The 24,545-nt window shown below is 42.2% G+C and overlaps 1 protein-coding gene across 2 annotated transcripts in view; it reads left to right on the forward strand.

Annotated features, from left to right (window-relative positions):
* Positions 1-24,545, forward strand: part of LOC138282505 (acyl-protein thioesterase 1) — a 558,768-nt gene that overhangs the window by 180,502 nt on the left and 353,721 nt on the right. For both annotated transcript variants that reach the window (XM_069220172.1, XM_069220173.1), the window contains exon 4: positions 10,672-10,719. In XM_069220172.1, coding sequence (XP_069076273.1) covers positions 10,672-10,719 — 48 coding nt within the window. The remainder of the gene's footprint in view (positions 1-10,671; positions 10,720-24,545) is intronic.

Below are 24,545 nucleotides of genomic sequence, written 5' to 3' on the forward strand. Positions count from 1 at the left end.
TGCTGTTGCGCTTTCCTTGAACATTTTTTTGTCTTGGTGGTCTCATTTTGCTGGATAATGTGGGAGTATTGGGACCCTCGTCCTCAAGCCACATGTCATCAGTATCTCCATCATTTTCAGAGAGGTGATGGACTGCTTCAGGCAGAATACCAGCCTGTTTTGGTAGAGGATTGCAGCACCTTAGCCATAATAAGGAGTGTAATGCAAAAGGTCACATTGATTAAAAACTCTATGGCTCGCAGAGGGCCAAAGACATCTGAATTGTACTAAGAAGTCACAGGGCTCTAACTTTTACAACAAACATATTTCTTCTGGTGGACTGGAATTTAGAATCTAACCTCAGACAGGACTGACTTTTGACATGAGTGGGCTGGACCCATACCCAGGGTGCCAATCTTCAGAGGGACGTATAAAGCTGTCTGCATTAAAGTCCTGCAGACAGCAGCGTCTGCCCCTCTTACTTGGTTCCAGTGATTCTGATTAAACTGCTTTTATTTTATTTGCCACAGGTGCAGTTTTGCACCCCATTAAAACTCTTTCTGTCACCACCCCTCTGTCGTCACGCACCAACACGTCCTCTGCACAACCAACAACTTGGCGCTAGTGTGATTGAGCTAAGAGACCAGTGACTGCTTTAATATGAGTAACCTGCAAACACAAAATGGGCACCTTGCTGTCTCATTTTATTCACTAGTTGCAGGGTGTGCACCAACTGTCTTTCCGCCTAGGGCTCTATCTGAGCAAGGACGGCTCTGCTGATAAACCACAGTTCCTAAACCAGGGTCACTCTGCAGAAATATCCAGCACTGACCTTGAAGACCGAAATAAGAGGAACAATGTCAAATTCTTGCTATGCCATGATAAATTGTGGGGGATAACACTGCGGTGTTTGTTGAATAGTGAATCCTAAAACTGCCTAATATAGAGTTAAGCTATCCCTAGAAAGTTATCTGATTCAAAGGATCAGATAATGCTAAATGTTTTCATAGACCTCTGCATACACAGGTGATCTTCCACATGGCCAAGAAGCATGCTGCCTGTTACAAGTTATGGGCCACTAAATCTTACTCCTGACTTCTCTAAGATAAAAATGACAAAAAAGGAAACAGTTGCTGAAATGTATCTTGAATTGTGATAGAAGAACTGTAGGTTTAATCTCCTTGAACCAGCCTGGTTGCACTTTCACTAAACAGCATGGCAAGACAAAGGAATTCAGACAAGGAGCCCTAGGACACCCTACCACCTTACATGGTGAAAATTCTGAATGCAAAATACACTAGACAGAGCAGATTGCCGTTTCCAAACATGGACCCATACCGACAGCGGAGTGTGAATTGACCACTCAGTGAAACCACTAAAGATATAGACAGAGACCAGTAAAGATTGTCAATCAAGAATGAAATAAAATGTGTTGAGGAAGAGCAAGGCTACAAATATCAACAAATACATAAGGGTAGATACAAGTGGTGTGAAAGCAAAACTCCCTCTCTATCACTTTGACTCTATGTATGTCACTACATCACTTCCCAAACTCCACTCAACCATCTGTCATTTATCGTCATCTACACCTTACTTGCTGAACAGAGAAAGTATCAATCTTTACACCTGTTACAATTTAGGGGTACAGACAACTCCTTCAAGTCTTCAAAAGAGCATTAACATAGTGACTACAGGTCCTACGCAGTAAGAGGTATGTTCTATAGTTCACTTCCTGCCAACACTTGATACTCACCAAATCATCATTCCTTTAGCACTTTTCTATTAGTGCTTGCACCAAGATTAAGAACATTAACATCAGTATCATCAGACGTTCTTGATTTCTTTTTTTTTTCTTGAGGACCTCATTGATAGTCATCCTTAGGCCGTTACACTTATCTAGGAATTGGATTTTACATCTTTAAAGTCATTTAAAACGTTTTTTTTTACTTTATACCAGCTAAAGAGCTGAGTGGTTCAAAATGTGGCTTCTCGTACATGCAGTCCTTCCAATCTTTATTCAAGCTAATTTGTAGATGCTGTCGTTGCTTTACTGTAGGAAAACCTATAGTTGACTCGTGTATCCTGTTCAACTTTAAATATTTGTAACTGCCTATTTCTGCAGTACATTTTGAGAAAACAGCTGTGTTGCTTGTTGCCAGTGTCTTGCTTTACCCACCTCTATTTCCAAGCCAATTATTGGGACAAATGGCGATGCTGGATGACATGTGTCACAACTTTTACTTTTATTGGATTTCTCTGTTAAGGAAGGCCTAAGGCAACACAACCTTTAAACAAGTGAGACAGAAGCGTAAATGTCTGAGATTTAAAAGTAGCAAAGTTCTAGAGACTATAGCAACTATTATAGGAATGCTCATTGTTAGAAATGGGGTCTCTAGTTGGCAGTCGGTTTGCACCCTGTCCAAGTAGGGACCCTCACTCTAGTCAGTATAAGGAAGATACCCGCTCAGATAACCCCTGCTCACCCCCTTGGTAGCTTGGCATGAGCAGTCAGGCTTATCTCAGAAGCAATGTGTAAAGCATTTGCACATAACACACAGTAATAAGTGAAAACACTACAAAAGGACACCACACAAGTTTTAGAAAAATAGCCAATATTTATCTATATAAAACAAGACCAAATACGATAAAAAATCCAACATACAGTAATAAAATAGGAATGCTGCAAGATGTACTTAACAATAAGTTACTTGAAGTCGATAACTCCACCTGGGGCTATCACGGCGTCGTGAACAACAAAACCAAAAGTTCAGGCTGGCCTCAGCGTCGCGGGCCAGCTGTGGTATCTAGAAGACCCACAAACAGTACCTTGGATTCGCAGGGCGTCGTGATCCTCGCGGTGAGCTCCAGAGAGCGGCGTCACTGGCTTCTGTGCAGGAGTCGTGCAGGAGTCGTCGGGTCCTTTAAGCCACGCACCTCGGGGATCGAACTCCGGGCTGATGAAATCAGGTGCGCTGGCAGGGATGGTGTCGGGGCTGCATTGCGAAGCGGGACGATGCGACGTGCAGTGTTCACAGGTCACGGTGCAGGCAACGGCTCGGTGGCGGCGTCCAGCGGCAGTGAGACCAGAGCTGCGGTGTGAAGCGAGGCGGTGCAATGTGCAGTGTCCACAGGTCACGGTGCAGGCAGTGGCGTCGTCGCCGCGGAAGCGCTGTCGTCTGTAGGCCCAAGCCAGCGGGACGGGACGGTGCTTCGTGACCCTCACGAACGGTGTCCACAGGCCACAGTGCAGGCAGGGATGCCTGGTGACGACACTGGAGCCATGGTCCTGGCGTCGGTGGACTGGGGCTGCTGGACGGGACGGTGCTTCGTGCTCTTCAGGCCACGGTGCAGGCAGCGGCGCCGGTGTCAGTAGGAGCGACGTCGTCGGGGATGCCCAGGCTGCGGTGTGAGCAGGTGATGTCGGAGTGTGGGGCCCACAGGTCGCGTTGCGAGCAGTGGCTCGGTGAAGTCGTCTGATGACTGCGTCGGTGAGACCAGGGTCGCGGTGCAAAGCGGGGCAATGCGACTCCGTGCGGCGTCGGCAGGTCACGGTGCAGGCCAGTGGCGTTGATGGCGGCGGCGCAGTGGTTTCTCCTCTTGGGCAGCACAAAACACACTGTTCCCAGTGCTGCAGGTCGAGGAAACTGAAGTCTTTGGTGTCCCTGAGACTTCCAACAGGAGGCAAGCTCTCCTCTAAGCCCTTGGAGAATTTTCTCAAGCAGGACACACAGCAAAGTTCACCCTTTGCACTCTTTTCAGGCAGAAGCAGCAACTGCTGGCAAGTCCAGCAAAGCAACACAACAGAGGGACAGTACTCCTCCTTCAGCTCTTCAACTCTTCTCCTGGGCAGAGGTTCCTCTTGATTCCCAAAAGATTCTAAAAGTCTGGGGTTTTGGGTCTGCTTCTTATACCCAGTTCTGCCTTTGAAGTTTGCAAACTTCAAAGCAAAGTCTCAAGTGTTTGCAGAAAGATCCCTCCTTGTCCAGGCCAGGCCCCAGACACTCACCAGGGGGTCGGAGACGGCATTGTGTGAGGGCAGGCACAGTCCTTTCAGGTGTGAGTGACCACTCCTCCCCTCCAACACAGATGGCTAATCAAGATATGCAGGCTACACCACCATCTCCCTTTGTGTCACTGTCTAGAGGAGAGGTGTGAACAGCCCAACTGTCAAACTGACCCAGACAGGGAATCCACAAACAGGCAGAGTCACAGAATGGATTAAGCAAGAAAATGCCTACTTTCTAAAAGTGGCATTTTCAAACGCACAATCTTAAAATCAACTTTACTAAAAGATATATTTTTAAATTGTGAGCTCAGAGACCCCAAACTCCATATTTTTATCTGCTCTCAAAGAGAATCTCCGCTTTAAGGATATTTAAAGGCAGCCCTCATGTTAACCTATGAGAGGGACTGGCCTTGCAACAGTGAAAAACAAATTTAGCAATATTTCACTGTCAGGACATATAAAACACATTACTATATGTCCTACCTTAACCGTACACTGCACCCTGCCCTTGGGGCTACCTAGGGCCTACCTTAGGGGTGCCTTGCATGTAAGAAAAGGGATTTTTGTCCATAGTCTTAAAGCATTTGACCTTATTTGACAGAGCCAGAAAACACTACCAGCGAACCAGAGCGTTTTTCCAATATGTAGTAAGGGTGTGAGATTCCAAGATCTCTAAATATACTTCTGAGCCTCCTAATCATCACAGTTGGTACTTAGTTCCTGAATCAAACCATGTTCTCAAATTGGTAAAAATAGAATCCTGCACTTTAGGTAACAGCTGATAGAATTATAGAACAGAATAATTAACAGTCATAAAAGGCGCAGGAGAGAAGCCTGAACAAAACTTCTACAATGCAAGTTCCTACATAACTGGTGCAAAACTCCTGCCATTGCAGAAAGAAGGTTTTCAGCACTCTGCTGTCACCGTAAGTACATGTCCTCCGTATCTAAAACACACTTGGCCCTTAAACATCAAGCCAGACCAGGAGGCAACCATCTTCACCCTTCTAGACGGTTTGCAAATGACCGGAGAGGTGATCCCAGATAGGTTAACATTGGCAGTCAGAACCAGAATTAAAAATGTCCTAGCTATTGCAGGGTATGTTTCAGTTCTTTTAAGGTCACGGAGACAAAGGTTATGCCTTTGATCTCCACTTTATTCTCAAACAGCAGTCAGGGTAATAGTAAACAAGAAAACACTACATTGCTGTTATAGTAAAAGAACACAAGTGTAAGAGAAACATTACCTTAATTCCCCCTCACACCATCATCACATTGTAAACGCATAAACAGTCAGATTACAAACAGCAATGCAAAACTGTATGGAAAATTCAATAATGCCACATACCATAAATATTTTACTTAATATGTAAATCATTGGGAGGTTCATAATGTCGGAATTGAAATATGTGATTCTGGTGGGTGCGACAGTCCTCACCTCCATATCCTTACCGAAATTTTTCTTTATGGTGACTGAGAAAGTTTTTTTAAATTTTTTTTTTAATCCATTGCCAGGAATAGAGACAAGGATTATGTTAATTCACAACATTCTTACCACATGCAGAGGTACGTACATCCCCCACTGGTTTGAAATAGAAATGCTTAAAGGTGGAATAAGACGACTAGTCCACCATCCTCATAACCTGTATCGAGCACCCAAGGAGGAAGCCGTAGAGGCCATAGCCCTTTCGCCGAGTGGGTACCGAACCTGGACATATCTGTCTTCAATGCCTGCATCATCCTCATTGCCCATCGTGTTTTAGTAGTAGTAGTAGTAGTAGTAGTAGTAGTAGTAGTAGTAGTAGTAGTAGTAGTAGTAGTAGTAGTAGTAGTAGTAGTAGTAGTAGTAAAAAGGGTTTTTCTCAAAGTATTGAATAGTTGTTGTGTTCCACATAATCTGACCTCTTCGAACATGGTATCATAAGCTTTACTGCATTTTATGATAAAGAAATTTGGCAAGCCCTTAACTCTGGGTAGGGAATCACTCTAGTGTTACTGTTAGTACATCTGGAAATGGTAAACGGGACTCTATATGGGATGAATGTTCTACCTTATAAGTAAAGACCTCAACCATCTGACACTTTCTTCATATCAAATAAGTGTTGCCATCCTACCTGTTAATGCCTTTCTTGTTAGATATCCATTATTATAAACGATTCTGAGCCCCATTCACATTCCATAGATGGGAATACTCCAGTTAGGTTTGTTAAGCGTGGAGGCTGACCACTCAACAATTTACATACCGACAGGATGCCCACCACCACTTCAGCATCTTCCACCAAAGTATAACCTACTGAAATATCCAATCTGAAGGAATTTATTGACCTGTACAATCTGCTTTCTGTTGAGAGAAAGTTCTGGACATTTGAAAGTTCAGACACGAAGGGATCCAAACCCTGTTCCAAATACCATGCTGCCATTGCTTCTAGTTGGTCCTGTAACATTTTGCCGTATTGTTTGTCCAAGCGTTCCTGATGAACTCCTCAACATGTCCCAAAAGTCTTAAAATTGACCAGCATTGTCTAATCCTCCTCCCCATGATGTGGCATGATCAGAAGTGAAAGTGGCCTTAAGCATCCTTCAGAATGCTCCTACCTTGGGGGAGACAGATCACCATGTGGAGTGTTGAGTGTGATGAATTGCATACTGATCCTTGACTTGTATTTGTCAGGTTAGATGATCAGCCTCACTCCTTTCGGCGGAGGAATGCCACTGGTCTCAGTACCTCTGGAAAGCACTAAGTTGCCGGTACAGACTGAACAGGAGGGCCTAAAACTAGAACACCAATTATCTCTATTGAAATTGCAGAAACCTGTGGTGAGGGAGGAATGTGAGGATTGTCAGGTAGGCGTCCTTCGGGCAAAGGTGTGTCAACCAATCCCCTGATCGGAGGACCTCTCTGAGAATGTGGATCCCTCCATCTTGAATTGACTGAAGACCAAGCAGTTGTTGAACTCCTGGAGATTTATTACAGGTTGATGACCCTTGTCATTTTTCTTCACAAGAAAATTGTTGGTTACAAAGACTTGTGGATGCCCCACTAAGCAAACTATTGCTCCTTTCTGCTCCAGTTCTGAAACCTCCTACTTTGTCAACTCGGAGGCCTCATTTAAGAAAATGATTGGCCTTGGTCTCCACCCTTGCCTTAGTATCCTTGGCTGTTTCCTGCCACTTGTGAGCAAACTGTACCAGTTTCTCTCCTATGGCGGCATAGGACTTACCAGAGTTATTCCCCTGAGGAAGCTGAGGCACCCAGGTAGAAACCCCTGGAACCGTGTCCTTTGTTGGCCCTTTTGGAGGAGAAAAAACCTCCAGACGCTGCTTTGGTCTTGGCACTAACCCCTCTTGTTGTTCTGTCTCTCCTCGGATCTTGATGGGGGCAGTGGGCAGCAGAGCATCCTTTTCCACTCCTGGTCTCTTAAAAATCATAAAAATAAAGACTTTGGCTTTATCCACTGACACAAAGCTTGATACCTATTTCTCAAATTCCTTGAGGAAAGGCTCTCCAAAGCGCCCTTCCTCAGCCACACGTACTCTCTGCCAATACTGCACCATTGCATAACCCAGAAATATTATTACCCCCCTGTGTCCAACCAGAAAGATTTTCCACAGGAATCAGGGACCCAAAATACTTTGCTTCTTCAGCCATTTCCGGGATCTTTGTTAGAAGTTATGCTACATCCAGCAACTTGTCCTTAATGAACTTATCACTGAAGATGGTCATTGATCCGACATAAAATTGAAAGTCACCCTGGACCTTTTGTTAGATAAGATTTTAGGACAAATGTGGCGCCAGTTTGTAGACTGTTTGGAAGCAGTACTTGAAAAAGACTTAATAGCAGCAGGTTTGTTTTATTAACATGACTGTCATTTATTTTGACAAATGAGAGCAAATATGATGTGATAGCGTTCACCAGAATGGGTTTCCACAAGGCTTGAATGGGACAAGACCTATAATGTAATGTAATGATGGATACCGTAGGTTCTGCTTGAGCTGGTGATGGAATGAGTGGATGGTATGCTGCGAGACTGTAAGGAGCTGAATTGTAAGCTGTCTGTAGAAGAGATCCACTAACTATTTACAATTTTGAAACCTACTAGTTGTCCTGCCCTAGTGGTGGATTCTGAAAAACGCTCATAGCAGGTGATAGATTAAGAGCACCCATAGGTTTATCTTTAGCATGGAGCATAGTCCCTAGGTACTGCCAGCATCTGCGAAGTGGTGTATTTTCACAACTGTGACCGCTCACTATAGCCCAACAAAATACAGAATACAAATGAGATTGTAAGATCAGCATTTCCTGAGATTTTAGGCTTGTAGCTGAGTGAAAGGAGCATAAATAAGAATAGTATAAATGGAGGCAAAAATATGGTCAAAATGCAACATTTTGAATAAACAAATGAGTCAAAAGAGAAATTTAGGAGGTGGAGCTGTGATGCTGAACAAGATAGACATGTTCTGAAATCTCTGCAGGGATATCCTTGTGGGAAGGTATTGGAGATGCAGAGACTGGAGCCAGAACATTTGCCGTTGTGAAGAAGGGGATCTGCGAAATGGTGGAGGGGAAGAGAAAAGTCAGCAAAGTAGGAAGGTTCTGCTGTTTTAGGCTCCCCAAGGCAAGAGGATGCCAAGATGGTGCACACAGTATGTGTGAGCCTTGAGTGTCGGCCTGAACCCTGAAGAGTGAGGAAGCATGGAAAGAAACCCCACCTCTACCTGATTTATGTGCCCCAGGGCCTGAGGTGTGCTGACAGGGATGTCCTTGGTCTTGAAGACAAATGAAGAAAAACTAAGGGGAGGCGCCCCCAAGAAGGGCGCAGACTGGCACTGAACCACTGCGCAATTGATAAGAGAAGTGTGGCAGATCGAGAAACTACCTAAGGGCGTGGAGTGGTGGAAAGGCGAGCATCCTACATGTCAAGAATCTGTCCCTATTGGGTGCTGCGTTTCCAGGGGCACAGAAACCAGCTTACAGACCCCATGAAAACATGAGTGCTGGAACAGAAACATATTTGTAGTTTGTCACCATGTGGAAGAAATGGCCAACTGAAAGCAAACTGTGAAGCAAGTCTACTAGCCCAAACTTAATTTTTCCTGCAGGATGTGCAGTGCCCAGGTTATATGATACTAGATGAAACGAAGGACCTGTGTTCTGGATTATACTACCCAAAAGAATCACTCAGTGTTTAAAGCCTTGAGGCCCTATGCTTCTAGAGTACGCATATAAAATGTGGGCCAAGGGTCTATATGCAGTAAATGTATCAAAAGACACAGCCCGTTCTATGTCACGAAGAAAGATACACAAAGGATACTCAAAGGCTTTTATGATTTGACCAGAACATGCAGTGAGGGTACCCCAGAAGTTGAGGCAACCCTAAGATCAAACTACAGGAGAACCAACCAGCATGGTGCTGACAAAAGCAGACCTCATCACTTACAGTCTTTCAAAAGTGAGTTAAGGAAAGAACACAAAGCCAGTATTTCCTAGGAGCTAGGTACATTGCCTTTTGACTTACGAGAAAAAAGGCCGCACTGAGAACTTATGTAGATTTGGCCGGTAATGGAGTAATTGAGGCAGAAGGACAAATCCAGAAACTTGAGTAGAAAAGAACAAAATGGTACATTCTCCAAAAAATTGGAAGACTTTAAAAAATAACACAAAGGGAGAATATTAGCTTGCAAAGCGTCAAAGGGTAAGACCCTGAAACATTTGTGAAAGACCCCTGGTGCAACTACAATACGACTGTTTGGCTATTTATGGCCTATTGTTGTTTTTTCCAGACTCTCAGGACTTTCTACCTGGACGTGTGGAATTTTAGAATAGATTATCTTTTTTGTATGATCCTACTTTGCGATCTTCAAGACATAACCATTAGCTTTGATAAATTCACATTAGTGACTATACACGTGCCGCTATTTGATTAAAACAATATGCCAATAAAAGAACGTCAACTTCATCTGTAGTTATCTGGGTGCTGAGAGACTGTTTATTTAAAGAAAAAACGCATATTTTACCACAATAGAGAGTCTTCCTTGGTTGAATGGAGCATTTCGATATTTGTATTTATTTTGCGAGCGCGTTACCTTTTATTGTAGGTTTGGGCATGGTTTTACATGAATAGCTGATTGTTTCAGTTTTCTAGCCAGGACCGACGTTGCAAAACAGATTGATGTGTAGGTGCAGAGTAGTTCACTTGGATTATATGATGACTATTCTGTTCTTTGAGAGATGCCTGCTCATATTTTAAGCATGTTGTTTTCATAAAGCTTGATCTGTCAAAGGATTGCCCCTACAGAATTGGGGTGTCCTTCAGAACGTATAATTCACTTACTCTTTAAATTGTGAAAATCTGCTAAAAAAAAAGAAAAGCTAAGGTTGAGTAATAAAAGTTGCAGGCCTATCAGTATTTGCCTTTTTTTTTAATTTTTTTTTATTTTTATTTTTTTACTATTCTGTGGTTTATATTCTTTCAAATTAGTTATATAAAAGTATGTTGAGTTTGCTAGCATCTTACTCCATCCAGAACCCTCAAGTGTAAGTTGTGTTTCTACTTGATTCTATACAGTATGGATAATTCGGGAGTAAGAATCCTGCGAAAGGTCACATTTTCAAGAACTAATTGGGGTTTATTTGTTCTTCAGTTTAATACATTGGTTATTTAATAGTTTGTTTATTCTCTTTTAGGCCAGTGGCCCCTGTTACTCTCAACATGAACATGGCAATGCCATCTTGGTGAGTAGATTTTAAATGATCTTGGGGGAATAATGTACAGATTCAAGTACTTCATTTTATACCAATGAAGAAAAAAAGACTGTTTTGAAATATAACCTAATGCGTACATTTTGTAGATGCTGAAGAGTTATTTATGCGATCAAGCATTTACAATTATGTCTCCTACTGGTAATTGCTAAACATTTCTCCCCAAGCAGACCTCCACCTGTAAATCTACTTCAGACATAACACTTTAAAAACTTAGATTTTTGAATGGGGACTGGTCTCAGACAACTGATGTTTGCGGTATCTTGGTGGCAATATGATTGTATTTATTTGTGGTTATAATAATGGCATAGATGTTCGACTAAATGGGCTTTTGTTACAGATGTTGGAAGTGACAGAATTAACTAAATAGATGTGAGAAAGTTTTAGAAAATGTAAGCTGGGCTAATGATCCACAAATATACATATATAAGAATGAGTCCCACTTGAACATGTGTATCTCTAGAGCAAGATCATGAATTGGTTGTAAGAGATGATGACACTAATAGTTGTCTTCTACAATAGAATAAAAAACACAAAAAATATTAGGTTGGAATAGACCTGGATGATACATGGGCAGGCTGGATTTCATCTTTTGGTTACGTAGAAATGGAAGTGCTCCCCAAGAATGCTGTTATTAATTCATTAAGTTTAGATTTACAAATAATGTTGTGCTGCAGACTTGATTCATACCACTCTTCAGGGTATAGTGGTTTCTCTCCCTGCTAACTACTAGACCTTAAAAGTCATGTCCCTCATTATTCTGTGGCTAAGGAGGTCATTTCAAAAGGTGTGCAAAATCAGTGCACCCTGATTAGTATTGAGTTTTAATTGTTGTGTTTCACCATTCCATGACTATCTTTTGCACGTGACCATCACATGCATTCAAGCAGAGTAGTTTCACTTTAAAAGTGTCTAAGAATTCCACCAGGACTCCTGGGCAGCTTATACTGTTGCAGCTTTTTGGAGTACTGACATGTATAAACATTTGTGCATTAAGACATATAGGGAGTGTATGTCATTTGTGGATGGGTAAATGTATTAGTGCATTACCACTTGCTTATTTGTATGCACTGGGAAAGCCTTGTTATTTGTTGAGAAACTCCTCCCGTAAACAAATTTTGGGTTTGGTCCTGCCCCCTTCCACCTTGAAAAGAAGTGTACCTATTATAGAGTTACATTTATGACTGTTATGAGGGTGTGAATAACACAAACGTGGAAGTTAGTGGGTGTTCACACACTTTTTGCCGGTGTCTCCACACTGGCTCAGCCGAAACTGGCACCTATGATGTTTAATTACACGTAAAATTATAGTGGTGATGTAATTACACATGAGTAGATGAATCTACAAGTGTAAGTTCATGAGTGTTGAATTTTCCGTTATAAAAGCCATTTCGGGTTCCTAACTAATATACTTGTGGTTCTCGATGGACTAAGTGCAAAGAGCTTTGTTGGCTAATCTCATTAAGATTTTTTGTGTAACATTTAAATTACAATTCTTTTTATATAATCTTACATGGTTATATAATTTGCAATTCCATATGGTTGTCGAAATCGCTTATTCATCAAATTTCTCATTACTAAAATATACTAGACTTTTTTGCACATTGTATTCAATTTTACATAGATTGTATTTAAGTACACAAAAAGACAGTCTACTCTGCAACACCTAGTAACAATTCTGGTTTTCTATACAAAACAAATGCCTTTGCTTTTTAACAGTGTTTAATTGGCTTTTGGAATCGGTATTGCATTTAAAAGTAAAAGCCTGCCACTTATTTTCAGTACTGGTTAGTTTAATGGATATCTCTTAGCCAAATCATAATGGAATGTGTGACATAATATGAAGATGTACATCGGCCCTTTCAGTCACAACTTAGAACCTGATCAGTGATTGTTTGAAGCCCCTTGTTTATGGGGCCTTCACATTTCATACAAACTACTCCTACCCTGGGGTGACTGCTTAATATTGTCATAGAGTTCCAAACTACGCCACAACTCTCTTCCACCTGAAATTCTAGATCGCGTTTTACTTTCACAAGGCATATGTACCTAGCACATATTCAACCTTCAAATTTATAATAAAACAAATGACCGTAGTTCAGTTTTGGGGTACCATCCATACCCTTTAGAATTGTATTCAATTTTTCTTTAGAAATTATGCCAAGAGAGGCACTGTTTAACTAATTCTAATCTGTTGTTAAAATGCTTTATTTACAAATTATCCTTGCAAAGGTAGTAGCTTTGTTTTCCTTAAATGAAGTTTGTATATTTATTTTTTTAAAAGCACATTTTCGCAGTACACTTGCCATCGGCGGTCTATTAAAACCGAGCTGTATCTTTGTCGTGAAGCAAGCTATCATACTATGAATGTCCTAAACTTTGGAAAATGTTGTGTAGATACTTTCCCTTGGATGAAGTCCAGTATTGACACCAAAATTAAACGTTTCTCCAGGTGGGCTCATATATGCTACCCTTACATACACACCCTGTTCAGTGGCAAAGGGAGTTATTTGCTCATCATTCTCTTCCTAAGTTTCAATGTACAGATCAAAGGCATGGGCAAAGTTGATGAAGACAGTGTAGTACCGCCATGCATATTTTTGTATTTGTTAATCAAGGTCAGCAGAAGTAAAGAATTGTGTTTCGAAAATACCTGGTCTGAAGCCAGCTTGAGAGGGATATTATTATTTATTTTGCACGTCTTTACACTGCCCAAGGTTCATTTGTTCTAAAACTTCACAGAAATGGTTAACCGGGATTTCAGAGGCTAAATAAATACAAATATATATATATATATATATATATATATATATATTTGTTTTTAAACATAATATTCTTTTTCCGTATGAGTGTCTGTCTTTGTATGGAAGCAGTTGCACTTCCCCATGCTTCTATAAATCATTCTCATTGGATCTCATATAGGGATATTATGCCAAGTGCAACCAAGTTGTTCTTTGTTCCCTTCCATTTTTCAATTGTTGCTTGTTCAAAGAGCCTACCAGATGGTTGGCGGCAAGTCGGATCCCGTGCTCTTGCACTCGGGCCATAGTCTCAGAGCTTCCCAGCTGAGATGGTGAGACCCCACAACCCTATGCTTGTTGACATATCACATTCCATTTATGTTTTCTGAAAAGATCCAGACAGATTGGCTGCAAAGGGAGGGCAGAAAATCTTCCAGGGCCAGAGAAATCACCCACAGCTCACATAGTTTGATGTACAGAACCTGCTCTTCTGGAGACCAGAGGCCTCTGATCTCCAGCTTCTCCAGTAAGGCACCACACCACTAGGTAGATGTCTGTCACTACTGTGGCCACTTCTGGTGATGGGCGAAAGGACATAGTGTGAGGTTCTACTCTACTAGCAACAAACGCAAGCCTGTTGCAGTGTCCAGGGAGATTCTGATGGTGTCCAACAGTCTGCTCCTGTGCTAAAGCCAGTGTGCATGCAAAGGCACCAGTGGAGAGCCCTTGTGTCGGTGTGCATGCATGGCCAGTAAATGAAGAAAGGCAACACATCTAGCAAGGGAAGAACCATTAGGACTGGAATACTATTCAGAATGTTCCAAATACTCTGGCAAGGAAGGAAGACTCACAAGGATGTTGCATTCAATATGTCCCCTACGAACAGGAGGTGCAGAGAGGGTTCTGTGCACAAATTGGACAAGTTGATTGAGAGCCCATGTTGAACACAAGGAATGCTGTGGTCTTCAGGTGGCCCAGCACCAGCTGTGGTGAGCCTACCTTGAGCAGTCAGTTGTCAAGTTACAGGAACACTGAGATCCCAGATGTTTGCAGGTGTGCCTCAACCGCTACCACCACCTTGAAGATCTGAAGTGCCAGTGGCAGTCCGAATGAGAGGACTGGTAATTGTTTGAACCTACCAAAATCAGAGTTTCCTCCTTTACGACCGCTAGATCAGCATTCAGTAAGCCGATGAACACCATCCAGTTTCTGGCATCCAGTGCCAGTACTACATGGGCCAAGAATACCAACTTTAACTTTTCTTTTAGAGGTAAACGTTCTAGAGCCTGAGGTGTATGAGTGTCTGTAGACTGCTGTCCTACCTTAGCAACTAGAGTGTACCAAGAGTTGCACCCCTGCCCACTTTCCTCCACTGCTCCTTTTTGCAACATGACCACAACCTTGTGTTGCAGAATCTGAAGGTGATACTCTGAATGACATGACTGAGAGGGGAGGGATTTTTGGTGGAGCAACTGTAAGAGTAAGGCATATCATTTTCTTGTAATCATCTTAAGTCAATTCATTGTTATGGCCTTCTAAGCCTGTAGACAGGTTGATATCCTCCCACCAACTGTTTGTGTATGTTCCCATAAAGGTGTTCCTTTAAGTGGGAACTAAATGTGCTTCCCAAGTTGTGCAAGGGTTGTTGGGCCAGCCAGCCTTATTTATTCAGCAACCTCTACATTGTCAGAGGAGCTGCTTAGGCTGCTGGATAAGCTGGGAGGGGTGGGGCTGCCTGTAGAATTTACATATAGGATAAGACCGGCTGAAAGCCTAATATTTTCTTTGCCAGTCTTAAAGCGTTCCATGGCAGAATCTGGCTTGTCTCTGAAAAGGAGGGAATCATGGCATGTCCATTAAGGTGGTCTGTACATTGCCTGAAAAGCCCTCAGGGCACAGCCAAGAATTCTTCCTTAGTGCCACAGAGGATTCCATGACCCTGGCCACAGAGTGAACCGATCCCTAAGCCTGATCTCAAGCTCTGTCAGGATGCATCCTGACTGCCTTTACAAAGTTCTCCTTCAGATGGTGAGGCATACTAGGCATCACAATGTCTGCTATCTCTAGCAGCCTATGTGCATACCTGACAAGGCGGCATGTTGCGTTCCTAGATCTCTGGGCCATACCCCAGTTGAAAACACCTTTGTTTCCCATTGCTTTTAACTTTTTCAATTCCATGTCAGGAGATGCCTGTAGGAAATCTACTGGATTTTGCTTACAACATGAAGATGCCTTCACTGTAAAACTTTCTGGTGGGTGGATTTAAAAATAAGAAGTCTGGGTCACCTGATTTGGCCTGTAATGTCTTTAATCATCCTGTAAAGTGCTGCAATAAACAAACAGCAACTTGTCCCATGCCACATTTATGGGCTTCATGAGTGCATCATTGAAAGAAAGGAAGGCCTTGTTCACTGCCAAAGAAGGTTATTGCATCTCAGTCAAGATATTCAATCTAAATTCCACTGTAGGAAGCTGCAACATGAGCCGCCTTCCTTAGCACTGGATAAACTAAAGCCTCTTCTTGGGGTGCAGTCCCCAAAGGCACTCCATGCACACATCTGGTGAGGTGTCTAAACCGTTGGTATTTTGAAATGCCAGATAGTGACCCTTATCTGAATCAGCAGGAGGGAGCAATATGCTTGCCTCGGTGCTGTCATCCTTGTCATGAAGGACAATTAGTAGCATTTGCATTGGCTTGGAATCAGAACACAGTAGATTTACCAATGATTGCTCGTATTCTTGTCATGGGGCGCAGGGCCAGACTGGATACTCTCTCTAACTGGCCTGTTCTGTAATACATTGCACTTCCTTCTGTACCGTTTCAGAATCTGTGAGAAGGATCCTGAGGAAGAGCCAGCACTGGAGTATGGAGCAGGACCCACCAGCAAAGTATTAAGAGCTGGGACAACTCAATTTGAAGCTTTAGGAGCATAAAATGGCATGACATTGAGACCAGCTGGTGCCAAGACAGAAACTGCTGGCTGTAACCAATTGGGGACTCACATTGTTCCATTGGGATTTCAGGCCCACCAGAGGGAACCATAGCATTCTGAAATAATGCCATCATGACACATAGGAGCTGGACCACATTAGTGCCTAGAGCCAGAAATTCCTGGTAGGTTGGGAAGGTCATCTGCATTGATGCCCAGAACGGCGCTTGGGCCAGCGTCCGCAAAGGAGCCATGCCTGGTGTTGATGGAGGATCTTCCAGTGTGATAGCCACAAGCTCTGGCGTGAAGGAGGTTTCTGCTGGAGGTGGAGAGCCTGAGGCAAACTACATCTCAAAGGAAAGATGGGAGAGGAATCTTCTTGTCTTGTCTTTTTGTATTTCCTCTGTGTCTCCTTTGAGAACTTTTATGGAGAAGAATGCACCCTCAACTCAACCAGCACTTATTGTCCGAGTCTTGAACAGTTTTACCTCCCACTCATCAGTTGCTTTGGTGTGCATTAGGCTGAACTTGTCACACAACTTAAGGTCATTCTGTGGGCATAAACACCAAAGTAGAGCTTGTGGGAGTCTTAGCTTGACATCTGTCATTGAGAGCATCGGCAGGGCTTAAACCCTAAGTTTCTAAGGAGGTGACACCCCTAAAGCACTGAACAGACTTTTTTTTTAGAAAAACATTATTGGAAGACGTGGAACAGGAAACAAGCACGGTGAGCAGCTCGGAATCTGCATTGAAGGGTATGGAAAAAGGAAAATTACAATGGGGCACATGGGAGGCACTTTATGGCTCCAGTGAGGTCACACCTGTGCTTCATCAGACATCAAGATGGAGTCTGAGCCACTGGCAGAGGAGAGCTATTGCAAGGTTTCTGGATCCAGTCTGGTATCTGTGGATATTCAAAAGGTGAGGAATCTGCGGGTAGATAGCCCTCCAGAAAGATTTACTGAAGGTAAGTACCTTTTTCTACACTGCACTAGTTAAAGAACATAGGAGCATTAAATGATAGTATGGTAAACTCTGCTGCAAGATAAACAGTTGTTACTCTTCTCACAAACATCAGGTTTACTGCTGGTCTACCTCGCATCTCAAAAGCGCGTACATCCTTGTAAATTGCTCCTTGCGTCCCTTCTTAACACCAGAAAATAATTAAAAAATATATATCAAATTGTTGCATCAAAAATAGACTGACAAGCGAGGCTGCTGGGTTAAAGTTTTCTACTGAGATCTGGATTTTAAACCTGTCCCTTCTTAAATTGATAAAAAAAGACCTATTGGAAGCTTCTATTAAACCATCTTCTATGTACTAAATATTCTTTGTCTCCTTGATTTTACATTATGACTCAGGAGATTTAGGACATGGCTTGATAATCTCTTTATGCTAGATTCTTGTCAACTGATTGAAGGTGTGTTCTCAGTCTGACTCAGATTGTGGATGCTCATACTCTTTCATTTAGTCTTTTAGTAGACTCCTTTTTTTGTTCAACTGAGAGGACGAAGGTCTCCTCACTAGTGCACAAGATCACATGATAAGCCCATTCATCATTTCTCTCTCACTCTTCCAGCACCATCACAAACTTCATTACAGATTTGTACAAACACTCACAAGGTAGCATAACATATCACAAAAGCCTATCCACAAGTGTGTACATTTCGCTTAACTCCACAGCTTTGTGGTAGATGTTGTCCTCATTTTTTTTGTTTCTGTTCTCAGGTGGTTTCGTGAATACCATGGCCATTCTCATTTAGTTGGTCTGTTTTCATTGTGTGCTTGCTGTCAGCTTTTATTTATCTCTGTTTGAAAGTGTGAAGTTCCTAGAGCACATGCAAAAATGCAGGCTGTCATGGCAGACTACTCTGTAGACTGACTTGTATTTTGGTTTGTTAATGGGTATAGCCAGTACAGTATTTCCTCTTGCAGTGTAAGCTTATTGGTTACAAAGATGGAAGCTGAATGTCAAGAAGTGGCTGGAGTCGGCTTTTATTGTGCCATGTTTTCTTTTAGAAGCCTTAGTGTCTTGAAACCCTTTTTTTTGTGAATATTAGATACAATCTGTGAAACTTGCTAAAAATGGTAGAAACATTCACTTTGTTTTCGGTGACCATTATATGCCTAACTGTTTTTTTATTTTTGCATTGTTTGGTTACTGTTAATGCTTTATGCACTGGTCTGAGGATTTTAAATTTAACATTTTTAATTGCATGTCCCTGCTTCTTTGTGCTCTCTTTGTGTGTTATTCATAAAAGAAAGTCTGTTTGGATTGCCACTTTGTCCCTGAACTCCTCTAACCGGTTGGACAGTAACCAGAAAACACTGCCTGCATAGGATTGCTTTGTGGGCTCATATTATGGCTGCAGTTCAAATGGCTTTCTAATTCAAGGTTTGTGCACTGAACGTAGTTAGCCCTTGCGTCTTAGGGTGAGAAGTCTATCCCCTGTGGCTCTGGGGACTCACCAGATGCATCAGTGGTTTAGCTTATCCAAAAATGCCATGCCCCCCCCTTTCTGTCTCCCACCCTGTACCGCTCATCGTAGGCAAAAAGTACTCTCTAGTGCATACCTCATCTTGGAGGTGGAAATTCTTGCAGTTTTACACAAAGGGGCTATAGTAGTCCAATAGGACGAGAGGAGCACTGGAATATACTCAGTTTGCTTCTTGGTTCCCAAGGGGAATGGCAGGAAGGGGGAGGGTTGGGTGCCTTGGGTTGATTCTGAACGTGAGGCTCTTGATTCTCTTTGATCATTAGGACAAGTTTGGATGTAGTAGCTGAGTCAGATCCTTCAGTTCCTGCATGTGCAGGATTAGATGGTATCCTGGGATCTCCAGGACAGCTTCTTCTATATTCTAGTTCTGCCAGCTCATACAAATCTTCTCGCTCGTGGTGGATACTCAGTGTTTTCAATTTGTGATTCTGCCTTTCGGCCTGCAAGTCTTGACTAAAGTGCTCGCTTTTGTGGCATTGTCCATCTGCTGCATAGAATACCTGTTTTACACTGCCCAGATTTCTCCGTTACCCTAAAAAAGTCCAACCTCGCACGTGCTTCAGGATTGAACTTTATCCTGGAAACAACTTACATGAGAAATTTCCCTCCACTTCAGACAATCTCAGCTATTCGGAGTATCATTCCCACATTTCAGAGTCTGGCACAGATCACAGTTGTGCTGGTCCTTTGCCTGGTAGGCTTGTTGGCCTTGTACATGCTGTTGGTGTTTCCACGTTAAGCTGTACCTCAGGAGATAGTGACAACAGCATCAGAGAAGTCTGTCAGCTGGTGTGGAGACTTTCTGTTCTGTTCTCCCAGATTATCACTGGTAGATGTGGGCTTTCCCTTTAGTCCTCCACAGTTACAGGATGCTGCAGTTAAGAATGATTCCTCATAAGCTGGGGGTGCTCAAGTGGTGCAGATGACTGTGAGAGGCCTTTGGCCCTCGTCAGAACTGCGCATGCTCATTGATTTGCGAAAGTCAAAGGCGATCCACCTATCCCTGGAGGATTTCTTGCTGACTCTCTCAGGTGTGTTATGCAAGTTCTTAATTGTCCGCTCCATCCAGAAGTGACATACATGAGCTCCCCTCCAGTGGGAGTCTCCTGAGTGGAACGTTTTTCCTAGTCTGTGTGTTACTTCTAATGCCACAGCTTCCAGACGTCCTTCAGAAGGTGCGAGAGGATCAATGCAATTAACTCATATTCCCTTGGATTGAGTGAGGAGGATTTGGTATGTTGATCTGTGGGAACTCTGCATCCAGCGATCTTTTTCCTTCCCACTCAGAAAAAGATGTGCTTCCACAGCAGAATGACCAGTTATCCACTCAATCCTCAGATGTTTCATCTACTCACTTGGAGATTGAGCGATGTCAATTAGAGGCCTTCTTTGAAGTGACCAAAATAGAGGATGTTGTATTTACTGCCTGAAAACCTGCTGCCAAGTCAGTCTATGTGAGATGCTGAATCAAGTTTGTCTGTTGGATCAAGTTCACCTTTGTGACATTCTGCGTTTAGTGCCTTCCCTTGCTCATGAAGGTTTGACAGTCTACCATGAGAGAATATTGGGCTGACCTTTTTACTGTTAGTGCTTTCCTGGCCAATGTTCGTTTTTCACTATCAGCTCGATTCCTAAAAGGTCTGTTGTATCTGATTCCTGCCAAGCTCTTTATTGTTCCTCTGTGGGACTAATATTTAGTGCTGATCTTTCTGATTCAAACTGATGCACAGTTGTTCTCTCTGCTTACTTTTGAGACTATTTATGGTGGCATTTACTTCACCCCATAGAGTTGGTGAGTTACAGGCCCTGAAAAACAGTCCATCATTTACAATATTCTCCCCAAAATGGCTGGTTTACCATACTTAACTATCTTTCCTACTTAAGGTTATGTCAGTGTTTCACACGTTCTAGTCCATGATCCATCTTATTGTGTAATCACCGTTCGAAGGAAGACAAACATTTGTGTAGACTGAACGTTTGGTGTGCAGTCTTCTGCTACATTTATTGTACAATGCAGGCTTGCTGGATGATCTGTTCTTAGTAAGTTTCTCTCTAGCCAGGAAAGGCAAAGAGGCGACTAAGTGTACAATTTCATGTTGGGTTCTCTTTATGGTACACCTGGGCTAAGAAAGACCCTGTTGCTAGCATTCGTGTGTACTGTGAGGGCTATGGTTGCTTTTAATGCACTTACAAGGGGCACTTTTGCTCAGGCACACAGTGATGGGTCTTTCACCAGGGCTGTGGTGTATGATTTCCGAGGTTAATCGTTTCTACTCAGTCCTCCTGACTGCTTTGGGCCTCTTTGATAAGGTTAGGCATCGGCATGAAGTATCCATCAGAAGAAGATTAGATAACTTAGATAAAAATATTGCTGGTGGATACAATAGTTTTTCATACATTTCTCACTTTCCTCCCTCCTCCCATTCCATGATAACGTCTTTCTGTGATATTTGGGAATTAATAGAAAAATGAAAACTGAGAAATCACATTGGAAGAAACCAAAGCATGGAAATCCAATGTTAAAGAATAACAATTTTAGGGAAACACAAATCGAAAATGAAAGAAAACATTTAAAAGGAAAGACGATTTTAAGGAACAATCAAAAATTACATTAAACATAGGTGGATTTTAGCGGTAGTGGGTAGGTTCATGAATGGGTGTTGTGATGAGGGTTTAGGGGTCCAGGATTTGTGGAGGTCAGCTGTAGAAAGTTGTTTTTAGGAATAAGGGATGGGTGGAGCTTTGGGGTGGAAAGGGTTTCTAGTGATCAGAAAGAGGTGTAATGTAGGGGTGGTGAGGGCTTTTAGAATTCATGGATGAGTGGAGTGTAGGGGTGGTGAAGGATTTTTAGAGTGCAGGGATGCTGGGAGGTTTTTAGGTTTCACAGATGGGTGAGCGTAGGGCTGGTGAGGGTTTTTAAGGTTCAGTGATGTATAATATTTGGGGTGGTGAAGGGCTTAGGAATGGGTGGAGTTTGGGGGAAGCAAAGAGTTTTAGGAGTCCAGGTTAGGTAGAGGTTACGGACAGGAAAAGTTTTAGGGTTAAGGGATGGGTTGAGTTTAGATGTAGAAAGGTTTTTTAGGATTCATGGATGGGTGTAGTTTAGGGGTGGTTAGGAGTTTTAAGAGGTCAGGGATTGGTGGTGTGTAGGGGTGATAAGGGATGGGTGCGTTTTAGGGGTAGTGAAGGGGTTTAAAGATTCATCGATGGGTGGAGTTCAGTGGTTTAGAAAAGGGTTTTATTGTTCAGGAATGGGTTGAGTTTGGTGACAGGGTGAGTGACATTTGGATGTGGTGAGTAGTTCTTAGAGGTCAACGATAGGTGGAGTTTGGGTGTGGTGAGGGAGTATTGGGGGGCATAAATGGATGGTGTTCATGGGCTACGAGGGAATCAGCGATGGATTGAGTTTACGGTGGCAAGGGGTCAGCCAGTTAAAAGTATCTAAAGTAATACGACTATATAAAGGTATAAATCCGAAATTATTTCCCCTGAAGTAATGCACCAAAATAAACTCCTTCAAAATACACATCTCTGAAAATAAGACCTTCACCTATTGCATTTACACCTTAGAAAATAGGCATGCCAAAGCCAATTTCGATCCAGGGGTTTGTGGGGATAGAGTAGCTTACCTGAAGGCCATCTATGTTCAAGGCTGTCTACTGTTGATAACCAGATGTTAGAATGTTGGGATAATGAGAAAGAAGCACCAACGGGTAGTTCAACCGTGTCTTTGTACTTTTCCATACTGAAGTTAGTCAGAAGCCTCCAGTGTAACATCAGCATGGAACACTATTACTGAGAGCACAGAGTGAAAATAAGCATTTAGCAGAATATTTGCAGACGTTCCACGGAAACATTCAAATCACTTCAGAAATCTATGATTATTTAGATGCAGTTTTACTTGATAGGACCTTTATTTAGATCTTCCAACGTATCCAATATCTGATATTCGTTAAGTTATTTTTGAAAATATTGTATTGCCACAACTTTCAAAATACGGGGAACTACCCAGAGGAAAGCCCATGAAAATAAAAATATGAACTAGAGTGCATTAACAATGACACCCTCATATGTGTCTCAGAAGAGCCATCCTGTTGTCCATCTTTTGAACTCTGAAGTCACAAGGCTGACAAGGCAGAGATGAGAACAGAAGGAAGAAATATACATATCTACACCACAGAATTTAAATCGAAGTATTGTTAAATGCTGCCCCATCTCTTTAGAGCCACAGCCACATCTTTATCGAGGCACAAGCTTTGTCTGCTCATTCTCTAATGCCCTCACATTTGTACCATGCTCAACAATTTTAGTAAAACACTTGCATTTTGCCGTACCGAAATATTATTTAATTTAAAGTGTAGTATTGTATTTGCAAATGTCTCAATAATGTTGATGGTTTCCCCCATGTATTTACTTTTCAAATCTTGTTGGCGCATTCCCATCATAGGTAATGTTTAGTTTAATGCCATTAGGTTTTGAAAATCCCTCTGTGGCACGTTTTGTGCCTCAACTATATTTTGATTGCGTCTTCTTTAGGGTGGCACAGGAGGTTGTAAGAGGAAGTAATTTTCTTGAAAGTTTTACAAAAATGTAATTGAGCATCAACAGGAAAATTCGAAATGTAACTTTGTGGGTACAAAAATGTGAGCTGTGGATTTGTCACCAAAATTAAAGTGGTTCCCATTAACTACCACTATAGCTAAAAAAAAAAATTAAAAAGTGGCCCACATTTGAAAATATGGGCAGTTTGGAACTTGTAAGGACACACTGTATGGGTGTTTTGCAAGGTATGGGACACTACAGAGATTTGTGTTTGCTACAGGCAGTTCTTTTGTTAATATCAGAGAAAATGCTTGTCCTGGTGTTTTCTGCAAGGTCAACCAAGATTGTTGCCTTCCTTAGCTGAACCTGTGTTTTTTTTTTATTGTCCTTGGAACTCTGCAAACTTTACCCCTGCTAACCAGTGGTAAATATTTGCGCTCTCCCACTCAGACATGGTAAAATTGATATTCACCTGATTGGTACAATCAGTTTACATATAAATCCTGATCAAACTGTTCTGCAGGTACCCAGGGCCTGTACATTTAAACGCTGCTAGTGGGCTGCTGCACTCATTGTGCTACCCACTATAGTAGGACTGTAAAATATGTCTCAGGCCTTCCAATGCAGCCTGCCTGTGCAGTTTTAAAAGTACCATTTCGTTCGGCAAGATAAACATTTTAACAAGCCTAAACCTTCTTGATACTTTTAAGTCCCCCCCACCCCCTTGGTAGGCCGTAACAACTCATAGGGCAGGGTGCATGGTATTTAAAAAGTATGATATGCATACTTAAGGTTTACATGTCCTGGCAGTGAAAAATCCCCAAAGTCGTTTTTCACTGTGGCAAGGCTAGCCTTCAATTAACTAGCACTGGGTTCCCTTATTACATTTAATAAGTGATACGTTCAGTTTGAGAGCAGCTAGACAAATGCTTCTTCCACTCATTCGAATTGTAATAAAATCATCTTTAATGTTAAAATTAGATTTTCAATTACTATTTCTTAAATGCCACTTTTAGAAAGTTGCCATTTTTCTGCCTAAACCAAATGTGCCTTTCTTCCAGTGTCAAGGGTCATATGATTGGTTATA

Source organism: Pleurodeles waltl, chromosome 2_2 (assembly GCF_031143425.1).
Source record: "Pleurodeles waltl isolate 20211129_DDA chromosome 2_2, aPleWal1.hap1.20221129, whole genome shotgun sequence".
Classification (NCBI taxonomy): domain Eukaryota; kingdom Metazoa; phylum Chordata; class Amphibia; order Caudata; family Salamandridae; genus Pleurodeles; species Pleurodeles waltl.